Source organism: Pseudochaenichthys georgianus, chromosome 13, assembly GCF_902827115.2.
Source record: "Pseudochaenichthys georgianus chromosome 13, fPseGeo1.2, whole genome shotgun sequence".
Lineage (NCBI taxonomy): Eukaryota > Metazoa > Chordata > Actinopteri > Perciformes > Channichthyidae > Pseudochaenichthys > Pseudochaenichthys georgianus.
In genome coordinates, this window is record NC_047515.1 from 4,922,638 (window position 1) to 4,949,067 (window position 26,430).

General features: G+C 41.3%; 1 protein-coding gene across 1 annotated transcript; it reads left to right on the forward strand.

Annotated features, from left to right (window-relative positions):
• On the forward strand, positions 1-26,294 carry efhd1 (EF-hand domain family, member D1). Its single transcript, XM_034098130.2, has 4 exons — positions 1-390; positions 14,844-14,991; positions 20,149-20,283; positions 20,409-26,294. The coding sequence occupies exons 1-4, from the start codon at positions 107-109 to the stop codon at positions 20,541-20,543; spliced, it is 702 nt and encodes a 233-aa protein (XP_033954021.1). The 5' UTR covers positions 1-106; the 3' UTR covers positions 20,544-26,294.
• Positions 26,295-26,430: the final 136 nt, after the last annotated feature.

Consider the following 26,430-nt stretch of genomic DNA (forward strand, 5'->3'; position numbering starts at 1 on the left):
TCTCTCTCTTCTCCGCGGGCCACGGGCAGTTTGACAGTGGTACTTGAGACGGCTGTCAGGCTCCATTCTCCCTGAAAGCCTCAGTGAACAGCGTGCTTCTCTCAGCATGGCATCTAACGAGCTGGCAAATAAGCTGCAGTCCCGGCTGGCGGCTACGCAGGAGACCGAGCCGAGGCCGGAGCCAGAACACAGTCCAGTCCGACCCAAGCCGCAGGAGGCCGATGGAGCCTGCGGAGACTCGTCCTCTGAGCTGTCCGCGATACTGACCCGCAGGCAGGACATCAACGAGGGCAACGCTGCTCCACGGCTGACCCGCGTCTTCAACCCCTACACGGAATTCAAGGAGTTCTCCCGCAAGCAGATCAAGGACATGGAGATGATGTTCAAACGGTAACCTGACGTCGTGTTGTCCTCTCAAACGCAGTCCGACATGTTTATGCGTAGTCGTGGGGATTTGGGCTGAATGAGCGTGTGAGGCGGGAAGCTCATGATGAGATTAAGATGCGGCTGTGACTTGAAGCCTCCCAGTGAAGCAGGCTGTCACTTTGTGGGAGATTCACACTGACTCATTACTGCAGTCTTTGTTGCTTGTAGCCCACATGTTATCCCTCTACCTCTCGTGTTGTGTCGTGATCAGAGGAGAGACCTGGCTGTGGCTTGCTACGCATCTCCTATAAAATTGACAACCGCAGCTGGCCAAGATATGCTGTGCAGGGCAAAGGAAATAGTCTATGGAGTCCCAGGTCTATCACTAAATTAAAAAACATTACATTAATTATAATGCCATACAGTAATGTAAACGGTTTTGTTTGACCAACAGTCAAACATCCAAATATATTTAATTATCTAGGCTTATATGATAGGGAAGTATGCAAAGTATGTTGGTTTTCATGCTGTTTTAGATTTACTTGCTGGTCAAATTGACCTGGAACTCTTGTTGTATGTGTAACATGAGGCTTGAGTTAAACTCGGAATGTAACAGTTATCCATGTTATGATAAATGTGTGTGGACTTCGAGGTCTTTTAGTTGAACATCTGAACTGAGAAGCACTGGTGATGTCAGTAGAACATTTAGGTGAAGCCTGTTTTGGCACACAACAAGCTTTTTCTCCCTCTCTCTTTCTCAATCGCACTTTCTAAACCCAGCCTGCGCACTGAGTTATTCAAATAAATCATCTTAAAACACATCTAAAAAATATGCTTAGGCCCTGTGGCAGTTAATTAGTGTAAACCCTCATTTGATTGTTAAACAGGAGTACTTTTACATTGTTGCTTGGAAAAAGTCGACCACATCTGCTCTGGCAAATTACAATATATTTAAATTGATTCAACCCAAACGAGTGTTATTATTGTGTTAACAGTATGTTGACTCAACAGATGATGGTGACATAAGCTGATTCTGAGACTTCATAGTTGACTGTCATCGCGTGTTGGTATGCTTTCAGTCCAGAATGAGAGCAGCTATTGTCTTTGGAAGGTTCCTCAGGGGCAGACCCGCCATGCGACAGCAGTATCATTGTGTGCATGCTTCTGGAATCTCGGGTCACGACTCTTTTGTTATCATGAGTCAAAATTGATCACTGCAGTTCTTTGATGACTGGAAAATAAATCTGGAGCTGTCAGTTGAAGTTGTTTTTTTTAACCTTTATATAATCACAAGTGATTCAGACTCGTATATCTTAACTAGAATTCTGAACACCCCATTGTAATGAGTTGAATACTTTGGTTTGTGGCTAAATCGAGTGGTTTAGTGGCGACACATTTGTGTTGGCCGACTGGGAAGTCATCATTGCAAGGGGTCCCTTTGGAAAACAAGGGATGGGATTTTTCATTGGATTTCTGAATATTGCAGAATATAAGATCAAATATTGAAACCGATTGTTTGATTTTTGAAATGTAAATGTATCACCAAAGTAAAAAGCTAACGTCAGGCTATAAAACCCACACGACGGTCGCATGACTTCACGTCACTGTCGCTAAGCAAAAGACAGACGGGTTAGCTGCATGATGACTTTTAGACAATTAGCCACTTGTTAGCGAGCGCTGATTTATGTACTTTTTTTTTTTTTAAAGCTTCAGATTGGGTGTTCACTGATGTATATCTCGTATAACGAAATGTGAAAATCTCGCAAGCTTGTATAAATCGCAGACCTTATTTCAGGAATTTAAACAAAAACACATTCAATGAAACGCTGTCTTCGAGACAAGGGAATCGGGTTCAGGGTTTTAGGACTCGTTCCTCCACTACTCTTTACCTGTAAAATGATTGGTCTTCCGAGATGTATTAAGATGGTGAACCTCTTATTTTAGCACCATATCTGCTAAGCAACAGCATGTTAGCATTGTCAGTGTGATGGCTGCAGTATGGCCGTCAGGACATCGTTTTGATATGTTTTATCCTTGATAATGTGGCATGTTGAACTTTGATGTTTTATCTGCACGGGTGCATTTTGTTATCTATACTCATGGTAGTGGGTCAGTAAAACAAGAATTCTGAGATAAAGTTAATTCAGAAAACTATCATAATGTCAGAAAAAAACATGTTGTACTTAAAAATGTATATTAAAAGTAGATAACCAATAATTGAAGGGAATCTAGAGGCCTTTTATCTCACATAATCTAGCAACTCATCACTATCCTACATGCTGGCTTGCTAGCTTACATTTACACTGATTTTGTAGACGTTTTATTGAGCAGAATAATATCCACATATTAACACCACCATTATTTTAAAAGCGTTAATGCAATTGCCAGAAGTAAATAGCCAACGGAATGCTATGAACTCCTCAGAGCATTTCACGTCGTTGCCGCTAGGATAAAGTTGGACTTGGGTTGGGAGTGATGACATGCTAACTCATTTCCTGTTTAGGACTCATTCCTGCACCACTCTATCGCACAGGCGCATGTCTTCATACCCGAGCGTCTAAAATGAATAGTACCTTCAGCTAGTGGGGAGTCAAAAATACATTTAATTCTTTATGTTATGAGTTAATTCAATATATTTGTTATGCAAACAGTGGGATCTGCTTTGCATTTAGTCCCTGTAACATCCAAAATCATCACTCTACTTTTGGCACAGTTTGAGCAGCTGGCAGGAATCTTCGTATGTAACATAATGATCAGAGATGAATAATGTATTTTTGAGAACCAACACGGTCAAATAAATCCTTATACCAGTAAGTGTAGCAATACTTTCTTATAGCTTAGATTGATGGGGCAGATTGACTGGAATTGTAGCAGACTTTGTGGACCAGCTTTTGTGCTGTGGTCCACCCGCTGCATTTAAACACAACCTGGTTTCCAACCCCCTAACTCGGTTGTCATGTAGGAGATTCAGCTACCCCGGTTTCAAATCTCTTTAGTCTCACTTCTTTTTCTTCACTGATCCCATTCACACAGTCCACATCCCCACGGGGCATCCACCGCCTGGTGACCCACTTTTCCTCTTCTGAAAGCTTTTGGTTTGAAGGCATATTTCAGTTTTTAATCAATCTGTAATGGATAAAGAGTTTTGAAATATTTAGAGCAAGTATGTCCGGATTTACATGTTTCCTGAATGATGTACCAATTAGATTTTTGGTCTGCTTTATGTTCATACATCATTGGCAAATAGGAGCATCTTGTACCTTTTTTACAATATGTACATACATACAATGCGCTTCTTCCTTTTTTATTGTACTGCATCAGTGAGCTTTCCGACCTGAGCTGAACTGAATGAGCAATAATGGAGGAGATGGAGAACAACACTAGCAGAGAGTGAGCTGCCTCGTGCCAAGGGCTCAGGCATCTATAATTAAAACGGAATCTGCAGAACAATGAGCCTCAGTCCAGACTGTTGCAGGCAACGTGGAATACAACTCTCTAAAAGGAAGGGTGTGTAACTTGACTGACACAAATAGTGGATATATACTGCAGTGTTAATGCCACTCTAATTCCTTGCCCTTCAGAATCCATGTAAAATATGCAAAGAAATATGTCTCGTGATGACTTCTGTAATTGTGTTTGCCATGAAATGCTTAAGATTCAGCTTCAAACTAATTTCCCCACTGAGAAAGAAAAATAATATAAGTTTTGTCTAGGCATCGACCGATATGGCTTTTTCAAGACCGATAGCCATTATTGGTAATCAAGGAGACCGATAACCGATATTTGGAACCGATAGACATTTGCAGTAAAATCAGAAAATCTTGGTGTCAAAATGTAGAATAACACAAACTCCAACACAACTTCTTTGAAATGCATTTAAGCATAGCCTATATTATGTTTAATGAACTTTTAAACATCTTACAACTGGTTTCCTCTCTGTCCTTTTCTTTAGTGCAGCCATCTGCAATGAGTTAGAGAGACAAGAAGTGGGGCTGCAGGCTGACATGCTTAACTAACAATAATGCTTAATTTATTATATCAAAACAATGCCTGTCTATCTAGCATACAATCCCAATAAGCTGCTAGTAACTGCAAAACACTAGTGCTAGCTAATGTTTGGCAAACTATTAGAAGTGAGGCTATTACAGTAGACCTAAGGTTAGTCTAGTAGCCTCACTTCTAATATTTTGCTAAACATTTGCTAAATACATGTTGGCTAGCTAATGAGCTTCACATATCAACCTGAACAACTGCGAGGCTCCACTCGCAGCCCCCCCTCCGCACCACAGTTACCCCTAGATTCCACCGGGTCCGTCGCGTTACGGTAGGGGTGGGCGATATTGAAAAATATTTTATCACGATATTTTCAAGCAGTATCACGATAGACGATATATATCACGATATTTTTTCATGTCGGTTATTATGGTTATTTTTCAAGTTACTTAACAGTACAAGCACCTACAAGTAACAGAAACTAAAACAAAAAGGAGTAACAGACCAACATAGCATTTCAAGCTGGTTTTATTTCAGAAATGAAACCCTGAATGAACAAGTGAGCAGTGAACATCAATAAACATGAAAAGGAGGGTAAAACATAACTAAGTAAAACATCAATGAGGAAAAGTCAGTGCCAAACAATTAAAATGTAAACTTTAGAGTAGACTTTAAGTGTAATAAAAGACTTTAGCATAACTGAAGGGAAAAACATAAAACGCCACCGCGTCAGTTATGTCTTTCCACCGTTTGCTAGTCTTTTCATAAGGAGCCCCTTTAGGAAATGCCTGCCCTATGGTAGTTTGTTTTGGTGCAGTCGCTGCGGTAGATTGTGCATTCACACGCGGGGGACCTTGCACTCAGTCTCGGCATGCTCTTTCTGGTGCGTGCGTTTGAGGTGGTCTCGTAAGCCCGACGTGTTGCCATCTGTCGCTTTGTTTCAAATTTCCTTTTTTGCACATTTTGCAAATTACATTTGTTTGCTCCGTGTCTGTTGTGTTATATCCAAAATATAGAGTTCTTTTTGGGGACTAAATCTAATTATTCTACATCAGAATCTGACTCTCCGTCCATTATTGCTGTGTGTGCAGACTGCCAACAGTGTATTTCCCCTCGCTGAAAAGGGGGCGGGGACTTTGGGAGCGTGTCAAACAACTCGGACTGAACGAAAGCAGAGGTGCGCTGACATTGTAAAATCGATCGGGCTTGATATATGGTGACATTTAAATCAGTAGGTGAGGCTGGGGGAGCGGGAGGGGAAGAGGCTCTCCGTCCGCTGTCATAGCCCCCTGCGCCGCGCACGGAGAACCTCTTCCCCTCCCGCTATTTTTTTTAAAATGTATTTATTTTTTTATCACGATAGGACGATATCTCTGAAAAAGCATATCGTGGAAACCTAATATCGTCACGATGATATATATCGTCATATCGCCCACCCCTACGTTACAGCCACACCGCGGCGTCCGCAAGGATTGCGGACACTAGTCAATGGGTGCTATTCCACCAGACGTGCCGCGTTATGGCTCAGAAGCGTCCCAGAAGCGTCTCGCCGCTGGGCTCCGCTCGAAATAGGATTGAAGTCTTTTTTTCTACGCGACGCAGCCGTAAGGTAATGCCGGGCAGGCAGGAAGTGGAACGTTCAGAGCATATATAGCATATTTAAATATATATATACACACACAAACACATTTTGCAGACCCTATCCCTCCGTAGTCTTTCAAGTAGGAGGAGAAATGCCAGCGTTCTCCTCCGGTTTACAGGCACTGTGTACATTATAATAATTATGATGATGAATGCATTTTTTTACCAATAAAATACAGCAACACATCTTTGATTCATGTCGTTTATAACTGGAATATTACAATTATTATTAACTTTGTCTGTACAAAGTAGCCTGTCGAAATATACACGAATCAACAAAAACGGCGAGCCGGCAGGCAAGACGCTCCGCTTCTGAAATGCTTCTGAAACGTGCCCGGTAGGGTATGGCGCCGGACGAGGCCGGACCAAAACCGCGGCACAGACGGACCCGGTGGACGAGACGCTACACGCACCCCCAACTCTGACTGACTTCCCGCGTTCCTGTGTAACTGGGAAACTGATAGAATTGGATCATAAGATCGTGGTGTTTTTGCAACTTCAGCTTTCAACTGACTTACCTTCGAAACACATGTATGGCTCTGTCGCTCAGCGCTGCTGCTTGCTTCTGTCTGTGTCTGCGTTCTTTCGCACCTGCCTGTAATCTGAGAAGGTCCCGCCTCTCTGGCTAGCTCCCGCCCGGAAAATCTTCAGTGTTGATTGACACTTCAGTAATAGCCTATCAGATAGCGCTGTGGGCGAGACATTGCTCGTGTACACAGAGTGGTGACTGCAGCCAGAGAAACGGTCGCATCAGAGCCAAAGTTTTATCGGTAATTTGATAAAAAAAAGGCTGATACCGATAGTCATTGTTGTGCTAGTTTTATCTGTTTTTTAAAATAGCATTCTTATGGTAGAAGACTGGTGCATGTTGGATACATTCAGGAAAAAAAAGAAGATGCAAAGCTTTACATTTTACTTTATTTATTTTGTACAGACGGTAATGCAAGTGCCAACAGAATCAAAAGCTCGAAAAAAGCTTATCAGAAACATACATAATTAAAACGTCTCCAAGATTTCCTAGATGTTGATCTTCCCTTTTTAGGAGTAGTGTTTTAATAATGTCGGAGCTGAGGAGTCCTCTTACTAACTTTTTACTATTGTTGAGATAGACACATACGCATTACCAATAAGGCATTCACAAGAAAATGGCAACGGTACACGTGTATGGGTGACGATAGAAAGTAGTTTTTGTCAAATGTTGCCTGTGAAAATAATTGATTTCACCTTGCCTTAGCAAAAATCCAATATCGTGCATCCATATTTTCTTTTTTTCTTCGGCACATGACTAAACCTAGGTTGAAAGTCTGGTGTATCACTCACGGCCCCTACACACGGCGGCGTGCGTTGCCGCTTCAACACTTCTGCCCATTCACTTTGAATGGGGTGATGTCACGATTCGCCAAACTGCATTGTGGGAATAAAGCGTAGCTTCTCTCGCGGTGCTCGCTGCAAAAGTAGAGCAATGTTCTACTCTCGCCACCTCGACGGAGGCGTCAGCCAATCAAATCCCTCGTATGAAAATCTGACAGTACAAGCACTAGCCAATCAAACCGGGTGTATGTTGGGAGAGCCAGACCGCAGTTATTTTCCATATGTCAACAAAAGGAGGAGAAAATGATCGTGGCGGTAGGGAATCACCCGGTACTCTATGACCAGTCCCTCTTTACATACAGGGATACAAACCGGAGGAGCCAGGCATGGGGGGAGGTGGCAAAGACAGTGGGGGAAACTGGTAGGTTTTCGCTTGTTTGGGGAGTTTATATCCAGTGTACTTCGTTTGAATGGACAGCTAGCAAGCATAGACAGTATATTTAGCCAGCATGGATGTAGCATGAATGCTTTGCTTTGTATGTCCGGGGCGGGACATTCATGTGATTGGTTATTGGTCGTGTTGCTCGCGGCGACTCCCCAAGCTCAAGACACGCCCACCGCCAAGCGGCAACGCACGCCGCCGTGTGTAGGGGCCGTCAGTCTGTATGTATGTCACCACCAGAGTACTCAAAGGGTCCATCCCCAGGGGTGAAGTGCTATTTGTTATCCTGGAGCAGCGCACCTATTCCATGTGTTCACGCTCAATGTTAAGTTGTGGCTTGTTTAGAAGATTATATAACCACAGATATTAACACTCCACCAAAATTGGACCATGCAGGAAAGTCAGTAAATCAGTCTGCATTGTTCTATGATTGAATGTGGCTGATTATGACGTTATCTGCTGCCAACAGCTGCTTTTAGAGTGAATTCCTTCAGCTTAAATAAAAATCCCTGCAGCATCTGAAGGCTGCAGGATATGGTGATAAATCTGTGTCGTGTCAGTGCCCAGTGCAGTTTACGCACGGCCGGTCACTGTGTTAACCTTCATCACATCTCCTGAAAATGAGAGCAGGCAGCTACAGTATAGAAACACTGACCTTTACACATGGAAGACTCAGTTAAAGCTCCATATTCTGCTTTCTTATGAAGGAGACGTCCAGTTAGGGTGCGTCATGGGATGTCGTGTTTTCTAGGGCTGGGGGGAAACGATTATTTTGAAAACGATTAATCGGTTGATTATTTGATCGATTAGTCGACTAATCTAACGATTATTTTACTGTTGTTCAATTCATAAAAAACGTAATGTAAAAAAAACGTAATGTAACATTTTTTTTTTTTCACGATACTGTGTCTCAGGGGATCTTAATATTTAAGAACCTATTAATATGTTATACCAGATTAACGTAAATGATCTCAGCTAACTGACGATACAAACCATGTTTACCAAAACAAAACACAAGTCTCATAAGAAGCATCTAAATGACCCCTGAGCGAAAAAAGCTAACAGACATTGGCACAGAACTCAAGATAAAAGTACCCTTATTACTTATCGTAGCTGCACATACAATATATCCGATTAAAGCTGAGACTTCACAGATTATGTAGGTATATAGTATCATCACTGAGTGATCCGGACTCGCGACAGGGGAAGCAAATACAGTCATCACAACACGTACCTTTACAGAGCTTCTAGGGAGATCGTCTCACCACCGTAGCTGTCAATCTGATCAAAAGACGTGTTCAATGGCATTCAAATGAGAAAAAACGCGGCTGAATCGGTTAATCCATAGGTTTTTAACGTCTTGAATTTATAATCCATAATTCCATTTTTATGTAAAAATCGAAGAGCAAATGCTAGCTGCTAATGGTAGCCACCACAGCTAGAACTGCTTGTTGCTTTGGGTGACCCACGTGTGTGTAGCGACGCGTCGACGCGGAAATATCGTCGACGACATATTTCCGCGTCGACGCGTCGCTACAGCACTAGTGTTTTCCTTTTTGAGCAAAAATGTTGTGTACCAATAATGACTATTTAACCATGTACGTGGGCGTGAGGGCAATTCATTAGGATTATTCATGAAATAGTGTGAGTCCAATCGATAGTCTACGATAGATAGTAAGTACGACACTACATCCTGGAAAATCCTCGTTCATCTGTCTTTCAGGCTGAACTCTTCAGACATTTCATCTTCTGAGCTGCCGTTATCTTTTATATCGGCTGTTTCAAAGCTATTCAAACATCTTCAACCCTTCTGAGTGCGAGAACTGTCCAGCGTTCCACACATCTTTTTGACCATTATGAGTGCAGCACCTGGGTACTCAGTGCACTGCATTTTGCCAGTACAGAAGCAAAGGGATTGATAAACATACACAATGGGACGGGTCAAGGCATTGTTGACGAGTGTAGCGCTGTAAGGAAATGTGGTGTTTCTGTTTGTCCATGACAGTGAAGCCTGCTCTGCTCGTGGTCAGCCAGCAGCAGAGGAACACCCTGTTTTAGTCTGCCTCTAGCATTCCTGCGCTCCCACAAAGAAGAGCCACATTAGTGTATGGGTGCCTTTGTGTTCCAAGGACTGGAATGCTGCCTATAGAGGAAGCCCTCCCTCTGGCCGTAATCAGTCCATATGCAAATGAAGGGCTAATTGTGATCACTAAAAAAACGGTTACAGCGGCTCGAATGGCAACCATAGGCAACTTCTATATTCTATACTAAGCACCTTTTTTACATTTTGATACAGCATTTGGCCGGTTGGGTGTTGAGAAATGATGCTATGTAGCAGGCAGATGATCAGCTGTCAGTGCAGTTGTCTTAACACTGATGCAAACCACAGTTGTCAAATTGCACACTTTACTTCTTGTGTGTTTGTGAGACCCACAAAGACCCGTTTGTGGTGGGGACAGGGGATCTCCGGAAGGAGATGGCAAGTCAACAGTATGTGCCACTTAGACTACTGGGTCTACACCATCTGAAAGCTGGGAAAGGACATTTTCCTCTGACATAATTTCCAATGTTAGTGACGGCGAGGGAAATCCACAAACTTGTGCTGTGTAAGAAAGCTTTAGCCCTCTTCTCTTCATTTGAGTTCAAGAGTCCCTCTTCAGTTTCCTCACCAAGTGTTTCCTTGGTGAAATGTCTTAGACCAGTGAGGATAGAAGAATTTCAAACACCAATCATCTTTTTCCATACTGTTTGGGCATGTGGGTATTTGACAGGAAAACACTTGACCATTTGACAGTGAGACCATTTTAAGCCAAGGGATTTGTCCATTGAAGCTTGGCTGGGTTTCAGTATGTGATGATGTCATATCAAACCGATTGTTAACAGAATAATGAGCTTTCAAAAACAAAACAAGGAGGGACGAGGTCCTTGTGGCCTTTTTCAAGAGCTGAAATGAAACAATGGCTTGGTTTCTGGCACGAACAGATTAGCCTCTGTCTGGAATAAGCAAGCCTGATAACACACACTCACACACACTCACACACACACTCACACACACACTCACACACACACACACACACACACACACACACACACACACACACACACACACACACACACACACACACACACACACACACACACACACACACACACACACACACACACACACACACACACACACACACACACACACACACACACACACACACACACACACACACACACACACACACACACACACACACACACACACACACAGAGCTGCTGAGAGTCTCTATAAATACTCATCCTATCTATGGGCTTTGCCACTGGCTCATCCAGTTGGTGATTGACTGGCTGCTTGAAAGTCTCTCAGCCAAGTGCAGTCACCAAGGAAACTCTGCAATCTAGAGCTGTGCTGTCAGCTGATGTTCAGCAGTGAGAGGGAGAAATAAACGGAGTGGTGCAGGAATGAGTCCTAAACTGAGGAATGAGTTAGCAATTTAGCACTTCATGGCTCCCTTGTCTCGAAATCAAGGTTTTTTTCTGACATGTTTCTGGTGATTCCCGAGATAAGGTCTTGGGTTAATACATGCAAAGGGAGTTCTACACAACGAATTCCTCACTGGCAAAAGCATAGGTCTCAGATATATAAAAAACATGTCTATGAAGTGTTTTGCTCAAAATACCAAACAGATCACCCATTCTAGCCATGCCTCATATCCCTCTATTTCACTTCCTGTTTCAAAAGTGCTGCTTTGTGGTATAAAGCTTTAAAAAAAAATGTGATTTAAAAAAAAAAAAAAAGGAGGGGGCTGAGCTCATGCGGGAGATTCTACCGGCAGATTCTGCGGTGATGAAACGCCATATCATGGATTATCAAGGATTATTTCTGAAACAGTATGGAGCTCAAAGGCTTTCTCTCTTGCCGGAACTCACCTTGTGGTATACAAGGTGAGTTACATTTTATTTCCTGCTTCTTCACACACAGTTTTTGAAACAAAGAATACATAGTATGCGGGTGCTAGTGGAGCCTCGCAGATGGGGGTGCTGCAGCCCCCTCAGCATCCCCCCCTTCCCGCGTCCATTCACGATGTCTCGCTGCCTCGCAGGCCCCACGCAGCAAGCAGGAAATGAACCCAGCTCACACCAGTGTTTCCCCTACTATTGTCTTGGAAGGTAGCCCCCAAAAAGCCCCCTGAAATTCAAGGTGTTAAAAAAAATAAATATATATAATTTTTTATAATTTATTTATATATATATATATATATATATATATATAATATAGCACCAAATTGCAACTAATCTATATCTACTGTCACATTGAACATGTTCTCTTTTATTAAATAAACTAAACACTTTCATTTTAAGTTGTGAGTTTAGTGTTTTTGACCCTAATGATGCATTAATCCAGGGGTCTGCAACCTTTTTGACCAAAAGAGCCATTTTGCTCCCTTTTCGAAAACGATTTTTTGTCTGGAGCCGCAAAACATATTTCATAGCTTATAACATATTTCATAGCTTATACATTTGTATTTATTGTTATATCATAGAGAAAAACTGCAGTTTTTTTGCATTTATTATTTATTACATTATATAAAACTGTTAACCTCTAATAAGAAACAAAGAGGAGAATTACAAATAATACACAGGCCTACTTTAAAATAAATTAAACACAGAACTTGGGGAGTCCTCTGCACATTTGAAGGAAAACATATATAATTAAAATGGTCCCACTTTGAAATAAATAAAACATATAGCTGCACCCTAAAATGAGTTAAAGGTAGGGTAGGTAAGAATGGAGAAACCAGCTTGAGTTCGCTAGAATTTGAAAATACAAAACCGGAAAAAATCTGCCCCTTCCTTCAGACTTCCTCACAGAGCCCCTCCTCCAACACACACGAACGCACACATGACCAATGAGCGCACGAGATAAATTTGTGCACAGATGGAAGGCTGACAGGCAGGTAGGCCATCCAGTTATTTTAGCCGAGCCGGCTCAGATGATTGGTCGTGCTTTTTACAGCGCCACAGCTTCCACAGATTAAACATTTGTATGTGTTTTTTGTCAAAGCATTTAATATATTCATTGCTATCGGCACGTTAAGAGCATTCCATGGAATATAACAAAGTGTTTTCTGAAATAAATTACATACCCCATTGAATTATGACTGAAGATCGTCAGCGGTCTTCCTCTTCCGTTTTTCTCCTCAATACGTAAAGGCTGCAGCACCTTTGACAACTTCTCTCTACATATCAACAGGGCCGCCCCTGGCCAACTTGGGGCCCCAAGCGACATTTGTGAGATGAGGCCCCCCCCAAACGACAGGAGTGACATTTTTTTTTTTGGAAACAAAGTAGGCTACTTTGCAAATATAATTCCAGTTTATCATTATTATCAACAGTTACTTTTTTATACAGTGAGGTAAATGGTCAATGTCCTTGTATGTCGTTCAGTATGCGTTTACAGGTGAATACGTCTGCATTTCCTGCCAAATACTAGCCTCAAAAAGATTAAAATATAATTAATGCAAATAAACTACTTCTACTAATAATCATAATCAATTCAATAATATTTTATTATAATATAGTTGTAATATAGTCAAGACAAAACATGCTTATGACATGCTCAAAAACTGATACTTCTTAAATCTGTATTCTAGTTCCCTCTGTCAGCAATGTATCAACAACTGCACACACACTTCTCTCAGTATTTCTCTGTGTTGTGGTTGACATGATGATGACCGTTAGGAGTTAAGGGGAGAGGCTGAGCATCACCATGAAATGTGCAAATTGACATAAAAAAGAATAAAAGGGGAAAAAATGCTCCATGTTTTTTAGAATGTAAACTTTAACTGTTATGTAAGTAAATGTAACTAGACAAGACAGTTTATCACTCTTCCTCCTGTACATTAGCAGATAAAAAGCATAACATACTTGAATGAATGGTAAATAAAGAATGCTGGAAATAACTGCATCTCCATTATATATATATATATATATATATATATATATATATATATATAGATATATCCCAATGCCACCCAAGTAAAAAGTTTGTTCCTGTTTGTCAACGTGTATGCCTTAAATAAGGATTCACATTTATGACTGGGACTGCTGCTATGTTTCTGAAAACATTAGAGATGATATGAAAAGCAATACATTAACATCTAGATTCACATTTGATCAGCGCTGTCTAATCCGAGTTCACAAGCAGTGACAGACGCTGTTAGACTTCTTAGCTCTAACTGGTTGTGTTTCTTTGGGCGTACTGGCATTTTGAAAAAGCAATAAGGAGCATTGGGAGGCAGAGAAACACGTTTTTATTCATCGATATGTCAGGATCTTATGACCGTTTGAGCGAATATAAATACCTTGTAAGGGTTACAAACTGACCGTTTTCAACATACAATGATGTGTGATCGCTCACTTTTTGCCGCACAGAGGAAGCTTGTGTCTGATCATGTTCACTACTGTCTTTCAGTCGACCTGTATTTAAAAACTGCATCGAAAATGAGCTTTGTGTTGATTCTGAGCACACCTTGAACAGTTTACTTATCGTCCAAACAGATGATCCACATGTGATATTACATTACAGGGACATAATCACTACATGTGTAAATACTATGGTAACTTCGTGCTGGGCAGTATGCCGCTTCATACCGAATAGCGTGAACTTTATACTGTATGATATGAGTTTTCAAATACAGCAATACCGTTGAAAAAGTGGCAAAGGGCCTCGAGCGGCACATGCTGGGGGTCTTTATGATGTTCATATTGTAGCTATTTGGAGTGTTAGATGTCTTAAGTCTCTATATTGAGGGATAATGGTGCGGTGCCAGCCACATTGCACTAGTTTTATTTGTTTATTCTGAACCTAAGTTTAAAGGTCAATCATAAATCATAGTAAAATCATTTAAATGTGCACACATGAGGGCCACCACTGATCAGGGGATTCTTTGTGGGGCCAAAACGTATAAATGTAAATACATGTTCATGTGATACCGTTATCATTAGGACAAATACTGTGATATGAGTTTGGTCATACTGCCCAGCCCTAGTGTAACATCATGCTGCAGCTCACTTTGACCTCACACTGTGTGGTTTGTAGGTATGACACTGGTAAAGATGGCTTCATCGACCTGATGGAACTGAAGCTAATGATGGAGAAGCTGGGAGCCCCGCAGACTCACCTGGGCCTGAAGAACATGATCAAGGAGGTGGATGAAGACTTTGATGGCAAGCTGAGCTTCAGAGAGGTGAGTGCTGCCGTACTGTGTGGCTTTTAGTTATGATGCAAGTCATTTCATTCCAGATAGCTAAAACTGATCCTTTATCATCAACACTTTCAGTATTTGGCTGTCTTAAGACGGGTCACTCTTGGGCAGAGTATTTAATAATCTGAACAACATGATTTTCAGTACACACAAAATTATGCTGTATGGATGTGATGTCTGTAATGCACAGCGCACACACCACAGAAGATCACTCTCCACTACGGGAACAGGCAAAAAAGCAAATGAAAATGGTGCTGAAAAACAGTGGATATTGTGCAAACCCCCAGGAAAAGGGGCAGCACATTTCCTTAATGGCCAAAACTATAAACACCTCAATAGTCGTTATTGCAATAATTAGTTGAAAAGTCCCAATCCAGAGGCATTTTACTCGCCACCTTTACCTTTTAACATTTATGGATGCAAAATAAAAGTTAAAGCAGTCTAAATGTAAAAGAATGGTGATAAATAATTGCAATCTCAATATTGTTAAAAAATGTGTGATTATCATTGTTGGCCATACTCCTCCTCCGTATTCATCACTCGCCCATGATGAGTCCTTCCCTTTTTTAAGTTCTCCTTTGCATTGGAGCTTAGAAGTCCATGACATTCTACTAAATATGGTGCTTTCCCGCTGTGAACATTAAAACTTCTCAATCCAATTTGAATGGATTCAAGTAATGTTACCAAGCCCCCAAGAAGACAGAGGGGTGTTTACACAAATGTAAGTAGTGTCAGTTAAGGCAAATCATTTGGGCCCAGTCAATTTTCCCATTGACTTACATTGGAAAAAAACTGCCCATAATTGAATTAGTAGGGCCTCAACGTTTTGAAATGCACAACAAGTTAAAACCAGAGCTATTCTATTCATTTCACTGAGCAATGCGTGACGGAGCGAATTGGAGGCTAGACTAAGTGCGCAAGGTCTTTGGGCCCAGTGATGCGGAACATTGCTGGTAACTCCAGGGAAGATCTGGGTAATTTTGTTCTCCAGTCATGCCATTTTGGCTTCATGCGCCAATTATCAACTTTCAAATGAATGAACCGGGCCCCACCTTCAACTCTGCATCCAGTTCTCTTTTTACATCCATCCATCCTTTAAAACAGTGGTTCTCAAACTTTTTTCAATAATGTACCCCCTTTGAAAAATGTAGCCAAGTACCCCCTGATCAGCGCAAAAACAATTTGTGAGGGGAAAAAAGCCTATATGTATATTCTATTATAATGTTGTATGTATTTGCTGTTCATGTACATTTTTTGTTTTATTATAGTTGTATCTTATACTCTCTTTGTAATACTTTCACTCATGTGTAATACTTGACAAAACAGCTGCTGTGACAATATCATTTCCCAATTTATTATATATTTGTATAACATTCATTTGTTTTGCTTGTAACGGAGTATTTTTCTCACAATAAAACACAAATGTTTTGTAGTGAAACTTAAAATCGCAGACCTTCAGCATGTGTTACATATTAACAGATTCAACAGTAAACTAAAGACAGAGAAACAGTAAAAATGCTTTTCAACATTTATTAATTACAATATAAGAGGTTGACACCATGCAGTTTTTGGGGGAGATGTTAATCTTCCATTCCTGATGAGCGGGAAAAACCGGGAGCAAACCCAAAATAATAAAACCCACCCACACAAATATTTTGGGAGAACACCGGAGCGAACCCGAGTAAATCCCAAAATGATAAACCCACCCACACATACCACCCTAACTTAAGATCCCACCCTACAATAGATGCCACATTTCAATAACCCCCTTTAAAGACCCCACATTTCAATAAGCCCCTTTTTAAGAACCCAAACGGGCTCAGAGTTGCGTCTGAAAGGCTTGCAGATGGCCTTGCCTACAGAACGGAAGAATTTGCAGACAATTCCTCGCTTCTTTGGTTGACACATCAGGCGAGCTTTGAAAATGGACGCGACACCATTTTCTTCTGACGATCCTTCCATGTGGAACATCACGAGCACGGACTCTGCGCGGCCCCAAATCCTGACCAGGTCCTTGTAAACCTCCTTGTCGAGGGTCTGAAATGTATCCAGGCTTACTGTGAAACTTTCCCCCTCGACTTTGGCCCACACATTCTCCAACAGGCACTCACGATGCCGACTGAGTTTCCAACGTTGTTGTTCACCTTTGCGTTTTTAAAAATCCGTGTGACCAGTTTCTGAACCAGAACCTTGACTTCCATTTTGGCTTTCGTTGACACTGACACTTCTTCTGTGATTGTTGGTGGCGCCTCAATCTCCTCGAAAGCCAATATCATCCTTCTAGTTTGTGTGACAGCCTCGTTGTTCACAAACCACCCGAACACTCCCAAGAAGCGACACGCTTGCCTCGTTATCTCACGGTTCACATCCTCTGGCGGTGGGGCAACTAATATTTTTGTAACTCCTGGGGCAAACTCAGGTATCATCATCCCTCTCGTGGTGTGATTGTAGAGGAGTTCTTTGAGAAGCTTTGTGAACACCAGGTTCTTGCCGAGGGATATGTCTTTCATTCTCTGATAAACACAAACTTCGTTGCAGTCCTGGTCTCCATCACCCTCCTCCGTGAGCAAATCATCAATATCGTTATCAAAAGCCCTCACTGAATTCACGCTGCTAGCTCTTGCTCCAGGGCAAAATGTTGCCTTCAGCCCTGACAGCATTCGATGTATGGTCAGTTTGGCAACACGGCCTTGATCTTTCCGCATATATGTTTCTCGCCCAGCTTGATCTCGGCTTCTACTTCTTCAATGGTAGTCATTGAATTGCTCTTTGCTCCCAGGTTCTCCTTGACGATGAATTGAGTGAGTTCAGCAATCTCCTCGACCGTGTCGGCTCTTAGAAGATCGCTCTCACATTGGGTCATACTATCCATTAGGGGCTCTGTGATTTTCAAAAATTATTTTGTAATTATATCCTCGACCATTCTGGATGTATCGCTTCCAATGCGGTCTTCTAATCCGCTTGAGGCGGCTGAGGTTTTAGGGAATATACTGTAGGTACGGACCCTGATCTATTAGAGAGTGCAGCTTTGATCTGAGGTTTTTGAGAGGGTAGACTTGGACCCTCGGGTTTGAAAGACGGTATAGTTGACCTCTGAGGTTTTAGCGGGGCCAGATGACTCGTGGCTCTTTTCATCATTGACGTCATCCCCTTTTTGGCAATCAGTGGAGGTCTCCATAGCCCTTTTCTCTTTGCGTAATCTAAATCGAAATAAACCCTTCATCTTAGCCCCAATAGTTCTCAACATATGGATGGCGTGACCAACAATGACATCAAGTCTGTGGTGGGAAGTGACGTGTTCACTTTCCATAAAACCCTCAGCCTGGGAATTGCAGCTGCTGACTTGACGCTGGTTACAGCTTCTTTCACCAGCAGCCTGGTTAAACTTGCGGCGCTGGCACACTCAACCGTGTCCTTAATGTCCAGGAAATCAGCGATAGTCTGAGGGAGTGTGTTGCCCGGAATGGACCAAACAACCTCCTCAGAAATGATGACATTTTTGTTCTTAATGGCTACTAGTAGGGATTTTGTCAGTACATCTACTAGGTCCAAAATAAACTCTGCCACATAAATTCCCTGTGTGTGATTTCCGCCTCACACACAGGTAATAGTTTCCCTGTGTGAGGCGCATGGACAGACATTTATACATTTAGCAACACCTTTTGCGTTTAAAGAAGCTCGGAATTTCAAAGATTGTTGGGATTAGGTGCTCCACAACAGTACCATTGTTTTGATCACTCATTTATTTGTTATTTTAATTATTTAATACTCTGTATATTTCTATCTGTTGCCTAGTGCAATTGTATATTGTAGAGTATTTAAATCTATTTAGTATTTTCTTTATATTGTGTATTATGTAGATGCTCTAGTGATATATAAAGAGATACAGTACAGCGCTGCAACATCAGTGTCTGATTTATTAAAACAACAGTAACTGAGAAACACTTAATAAATGCTACATTTCAAATGTTTACAATCCATCACTAAATTCATGGCAAACCAATAGCCGCGTTCACACTGCGGTACTTTTCCCACAAAGGTTCATGCGAACTCTTTAGTTCTCATGAACTAAGTACAGATCGCGTTCACACCAGAAAAAGTCCCTGGGGGTGGATTAGGCAAATGAAGCCACTGACGTCACTTCGTCTTCTTCTGCTTTGGGTTTACTGGCAGGCCGCAACCCACTTCACGGCGTATACTGCCGCCCAAAGTCCCCGGCCGGAAGTCCCCGGAGTTGGGGACTGGCTTCAGTAGAAGCTGCTGGGACTCCCGGCAGCTTCTACGGAAGCATTCCGAGTAAATCACCAGAACGCCGACACCTCCTCATCTCCACCGCTCCCATGTTTTATTTTGTGTTGCCATAAGTTAGTCTCTCTGCGTTTCTGCGCTTGGCTAATGCTAATGCTAATAATGCTAATGCAAGGATAATAAAATGGCGGCTTCACAAAACTTTTTGGGAGTTTTACGGGCGTGGTTTGCAATCCGCCAGCCAATCAGAAATATAGCTCTTTTCTCACAAAAGAGCCGCTCGAAAGTCCCTGCTCTCTAGCAGGGACTTTCGAGGGGGTAAAAAGGGTCGCATGAACTACTTTTAGTACCGGCTCTTTTTGGTGTGAACGCGATCATGAACTAAGTTCGCATGAACCTTTGTGGGAAAAGTACCACAGTGTGAATGCGCCTATTTTTAACATCAAGCAATAACACTAAGACGACATTAGTTGCATTGAACTGATCTTTTTAATAAGTTGTACTTACAATTTAGTGAGAAACATGTGCTTGTGCTTCACTGAGGATCTTTGTCATTCTGACAGGGAGGCAAACTGCAGCTATTATACTTGCGTTTTGAAATATGTGTAACTCTATTAATACAAAACCCACAGTGCTCCAACTTCGTTACTTTTCCTAAAATTGGTATATTTGTTTATTTATTTTGGGCGTGGGGAATGAAGAGACATGAGCATTTATACCTATAACTGGGATTTTGACACCTCATATAAACATATGCATACAGTAATGTTGCGCTATACTTTGCGTACCACTGCTTTAAAATATGCAGCACTTCTATAACAAAAAGTATATTACTACATACAATATGCCCACAGCAAAACTTGTTTTCTGAGTGTTACTGAACCTCTGCAGTTCCTGCTGATCTTCCGGAGAGCGGCGGCTGGAGAGCTGCAGGAGGAGAGCGGTCTGATGGCTCTGGCCAGGCTTTCCGAGATCAACGTCTCCACGGAGGGAGTGATGGGGGCCAAAGACTTCTTTGAAGCCAAGGTACTCAATGTTTGTCCAGTGATCTGCTCTAACATTAACCTTCAGTCAGAAACTGAAAGTAAGGCAGGGCTACTCGGGATATTTTGTGTTGATGGGAAAGAACACGTGATTTTCTGTGTCGACAGATGCAGGCTCTGTCTCTGGGCAGCAAGTTTGAGGCGGAGATTCGGGAGGAAAAAGAGGAACGCAAGAGACAGGAAGAGGAGAAAAAAGAGAGGCAAGCCGCCTTCAAGCAGCTGCAATCCACCTTCTGTTCATGACCCGCCACAGGAGGCACATAACAATCCTGACATGCACAGTCAGTGTTACTGACATTTTTAGGAATAGCTTTTCATTCCACTTACACTTTAATCAGTGGCATTGCTCAAAATGTGGGACTAATTAACAAACATAGCAAGTTTCATTAAAGTTAACACTCACTTAAATACTTGAAAATGCCTCATAACACATGTCACAGGCAAGGTTTATTAATTCCAGACTTTCTGCAGCTGTCCCACAGAAAGCAATAAGGCAAACACACACATTCAGATGTATAAGGAAATATGAAGTGATATCTCCAAACTCATGGAAGTATCATAGATAAACTGTGCATTACTGTGGAATTGTTCTGTCCGTCTGTACAAGAACTGGAAGTTTTCATTTTGAGGGAATGTGACTTGTTTAGGCAGAGTTAAGCTGTCATCAGTCTGTCCTACATATGTTGTTTGTGAAGCGTTTTTGATTTAATGTTACAGCTCATAGTTGTTGTTAAAATATCGTATTATTCAGTTAACACTGTCAACCTGTGATGAATACAATAATATAGTAGTAGAATAATTGCTTCACAGTATTAGCATAATAGTAAGTCTTGACATCTCATAGTATGGACACATTTGTTGGTGGAAAATGAAGCTCAACATTGGTCCTTTACCTTTGGCTCAGTTGACTGATCCAACACTCAACAGGGTGTACTCTGATGGTTTTCATAAATAATATACAGTCTGTAGATTTGAGCCACACAAAGAACACTCCATGGTTTCAATATTGTGCCCCAAATCTTAAAATGACCACCTGTTTTCAAAATCAGGGTGGTTATATTTAGTTAAACTTAGTGCTATTTTTTTTTGAAGAGTGAGATGAGATACCTGTCCCATGTTTGTGTGTACACAACCTGAGTGAAGCAGTTGTTAGCTTAGCATAGCATAAAGTGGAAGCAGGGGAAAATTGCTATTCTGGCCTGAAACAGCCTGGAGAGCACATGTTGTATTTTGTTTGTTCAATCCACACAAAAGCAGGCATTTTGAGATTTTCGTGGCACTTAAGTCCTTCAACTTTCTTTACAAACAATATGTCTGTTCTTTAATAGCACAAACTCCCCCACATGTTTTAACGTTACCTCCAGCCCACGCTATCTCACCCTTAGAAAGAAAGCAAATAAACCCTTTTCATTTGATTCCTTTCATGTTTTTTTTCACCTGTTGCTTCTGTTGTTATCCCTAAAGCAGGCATTAGAAAAGGGGACTGAAGTTAAAGTCTGATGGTAAAAGCACATGTTAAGATTGAAGATGCAGGGACGGCTTGTATCTATTTAAGCATGTTTTCCTGTTGTTCCAGGGTTTCTATACCTTGGCTTGTCATTCTGTTTTTAGGACCTACATTCTAATGAACCAAGCATTTGCACAAGGAATAAGTTGTCATGTGAATTTGATTATGGTGTAGTTCAATATTCTGTTTCAAGAGCATGCAATGCATGCAATGCAAGTGTCTTATGTAAGCTATATAATCTTATATATTTTAAATCAATTTAGATATTTTCCATATCAATTAGATCAATATTAGAAATATCCCGCAACATAGAATATCCAAAGACAGTGACTGATGCTTGATCCAAGCCTTTAAAGGGGACATATCATGCTACATTTGAACAATATATTGTAGGGCCATACCTATATAAAGTATATAAATATAGTTTTATTTCAAAATACCAAACAGATCCTGCATTTTAACCATGCCTCATTTCGCTCCATTTGCTCTTTCCAGCCCTGTTTTTGCAGGGGGCTGATTCTGTGAGCTGCAGCTGACCACGCCCCCCTGCAGGAGAGGGGAGCGTGCTCTGAGATCAGCTGCTGGGCTGTCAGAAGAGGGGGAGAAAAAGAGATCTCCCTCCGTGTTTTATTCTTATTGAAGTAAGAAGAGAAGTAATGGGGCAGAAACCCTACTTTTTACGCAGCGGTCCAGACATAGACATCAAACAGCGACACATATTCAGTTGCCAGTTCCTTTGGCATTAGGGCAGGGATATCTAGATACTTTCCAAGGTTTGACATAATGAATTGTGCTACTTTTAAAGCAAGCAACAATGTTTTGAAATCTGTAATCAAAAAGCTCCTCCAAAACACTATTGAAGCAGTTCCTGCCGTTGCGACATTAGTTCAAACAGTAACAACGGACTATCTTTCTTAGCGGATGCATGTAAATTTAAATCAATACAACTATTTTTTTAATCAATAAAATAATTTTCTAAATCCATAAAAGCATTTCAATTAATATTGGGAGTCATATCGTTACTTTGTTGAGAATGTGGCCGTGTGTAATAAGCGGGACCCAAGCAGACGGATGCCGATCTAGATCCCTCCGCTTCGCGTCGGGCTCCTGATCAGCCTGTCGGTGTTCTTTTCCCCATAATGACCGCGTCGCTGCACATTATCCCTTACATATGATTATATATTCATTTGTTTTAAAGCAGGAGGCGCAAACGCTTGCCTCGGGGAGGGAAAAAAAGAGCCACAGCGGAGAATAAACAGAAGGGAAACCATAGCAACCATGCAAGGGAAGTCTTCTTTGCTGCTTTTGTGGCAGACTACAGCGCCACTTACAGGCCTGGCATATGTACTACAGCGTCTCCAGCGCTTTCGAGCGGCAATGGCCGGCCGTGGCCCAACCTCTCATTCCCCTGATAGGTGGAGAATTGACCACTAAGCGGAGCAGTCTGTATCAGATCTGTTGCAGGCCCGTTTTTAGAGATTTGGGTATGGAGGAAAAGAGAAAGGGTTGTATTTTCTGACACTTGGTGAGTTCCCTGACACACCGGGGACACATTCATGTATAAAAGATGTACAAGAGTGCATTTTGCATGCATGATGGGTCCCCTTTAAGTTTAATTTCTTGAAGAAATAACAGAAAAGTTAATAGGAATCACTAGCTCAGTCTGGTTTAGTCTTTATGGATAGGCAATGCTAAAAGAATTGTCGGTGTTGATTAAGCATTTATTTTAAACTGACACTCTGACGAGTTACACACTGTGACATAAGAATTTATATTGTAGTTTAATTTGTAGTTTCTCAAAGCAGGTGTAGTGTGGGTTTAAAAGAGGTATTGTAGTTATTTAGCATTGCACTAAAAAAAAAACGTACAAAAGACAGCTATTAGAAATACTTGTCAACACTGGATCCTACATTCCCCAGAATGCAATGCATGTCATAATCTTTAAGACCCTCCCCCCCATAGCTCTTTTAAACTCCACTAACTAAGTTTGTACCTCAAGCTTCTTGTTATGACGGAGATAATATCATTATATAATTCAGCACCTTTGTCTGTGGAGGTCCCATCAGTGTTGATGGTAAATGTAGTTCCCAGTCTCCTGCATTTCTTTGACAATGTTCTCTGGCTCGATTAAATATCAGCAAAATATCTGTCATGTAAAAACTTCTGCCCTTTGATTATGGGATACTATTTTCGGTATTAGAAATATAACTGAAAAAGCCAAAAGAACACGGAAGTTCGAAAGCGGAAGACTCTCCTGTACAGTAGTTCTTCTTTTCCTCCCAACTACTTTATTGACATGTCTGATGACACTTGGCGATACAGAAAGCACAGTATATTTTGCACCAGGAGAATTTCTCTGTCAATATAGATTGCACAGTGGAATTGATTGATTCAATCGGCATAACAAGTGGAACAAATTCTAATTTAGGAAATTGTTGTCTAGTGACAATAAGGCTTGACAAAGCTCCCTTAGACCTTTCAAATATATTTAGCTGTTTTCACAGGCTGTACCTACTGCTGTGGAGTGCCTCTTTAATGTGACCACCTATTGAAATGCACACGTTATGCTTGAACTGCCCACTGTCCACTCCAGTACTGCGTTTGTGACTACGTTCCCTACTTGAGATTATGTATGCAGTATCCCCATTCAGGGTTCTTTAAAAAACAACAGAAGGGGTCAGCATGACTCTCCCAGTCTCAATGCTTTTCTCCTGGACAGAGTTATGCAGTGATCACATCATTTGGAAGCTAATTTGGAAGTTAGCATTACAAGGGCTCCCTCCACAAAAAGCCATGATATCTTTTCCATTGGTGAAATGCTGACACATTTCTGGGGTTATAGACTCATTCCTCAACTCTCAGTCACAGCATGCCACACACTAAGACATGTAGCAATTTCAAGTAGGACACTTCAATATTAGAACAAAGCCCTGGTGCTGCTCAGATTCATTACACTACATTTAAAGTTCCAGTCCAGCTGCCCCCTCAGTAAATCTCCATGTCAGTAAAACTCTTATTATGCATATCTCTCTTCATGATGTGGTCCCAATACATCTCTAATATATTTTTCTAATGTGAGATTAGTAGTAACAGACACCAAGACCTCAGTGTGCAACAAGTGTTTTTAATAGCTTTGCTACAGTATGCAGCTATGTCATTAGCACTAGCTTAAAAAGAGAGATGTGTTACTGAAAGGAATGGCTCCATATTTTGGAGAATTCCAAATTCTTTTTTTCAGAGAGTGAAATAATGTTATTCTCATGTTTGTGTGTTAAGTACAGATCTGGAGTTGGGATGTAGCTAGCTTAGTTTAGCATTAGGACTGGAAGCTCGGTAAAACAGCTAGCTTGGCTAAGTCCAAACTGAAAAGCACATCTACCAGCACCTATAAAGTTCAGAGCCATTTTTGAACTTAGACTGTCATTGTTAAAATCCCTTATGGTTTTAGGGGTGACTGTTTTAACTGCACAGAGATACAAAAAAAACAGTGCTTAACAACTATCAAGCAACCTGCACTCCAGTTGTTGGGCGTAAGTGTTGACATTTCTGTTTAAATACAGTTAAGTAACATAATATTAGGATGCGTCAGTGAGCTTTTGTGGTGTTGGCTAGTGTATTTTTGAGCTCGCCTTGCGTTTAAAACAGCTAGTTAGTTACCTTCCCTGCTAGCTAGCACAGCATCATATAGCTGTCACCTTGACTTTGAGTGTAGTGCTTGGTGGCCATTTTGAGCGTTGCGCGACGCCAGTTGATCTCCCGCCTAGTCGACTGGCGCCCCTCTCCATGAGAAACCAATAGCACAGCCAGCGCAGAGTGTTTTACTGCTTTTCATTTACAGGCAGCTTATATTAGGCTCATGTCCTGACTCCAACTCTGTAACCTATCAACACATGTTTCTGTGTACATGATCCTTCTTCATCCTTGGATGTTTTTGTTTTTAGCGTTTAACGTCAACCGCACACCTTGACGCTGCCTATGTCAGAGTTTCTCAGCTTTGGAACAGGAGTCCATTAAAAAACAAACGTACTGTCCTGATATTAAAGAAGTATAAGTAAGAGCTCCGTCCCTACACCTGAAACACCACTGTTTGACACATTGTGTCATTTCAGTTTTGAAACCCAACCATTGACTCACAGGCCTGGAAAAGCTGAACTGACCTAAGCAGTGTTTATGCAGGTCATTTATCTGGTCCGTTATTTACTCAATGTATTTGAGTTGAAGCATGTTCAAGGTATCATATAACAAAACTACTGTACGGATCTCATACCTTCTTCGGTATTTGTTGTGGAAATTGACAATGTATTTTTTCATGAATAAAACACTATATATTGTTATTTGTTTTAGCAGAGACTTATAAGTTGCCAAATATAATAAAAGTCAGTGAGATATATTTTTGGGCACTTGTAAAGATATTGTGTTGTAATGTTCTGTCAGAATGGAAGTTTGACTTGATTGCAATAAAGCATAAATAAAACTGATAAGAAATACTGAATCAACCTCATTACTCATACTCTGTACTGTAGGTAGTGATGTAAGAGCGACACCTTCAGGCCCTTTAAAGGCTCCTTTTACATGAGCTGCATGGAGAAACAGGACTTCCAGTGTCATGGAAATAATAACGCA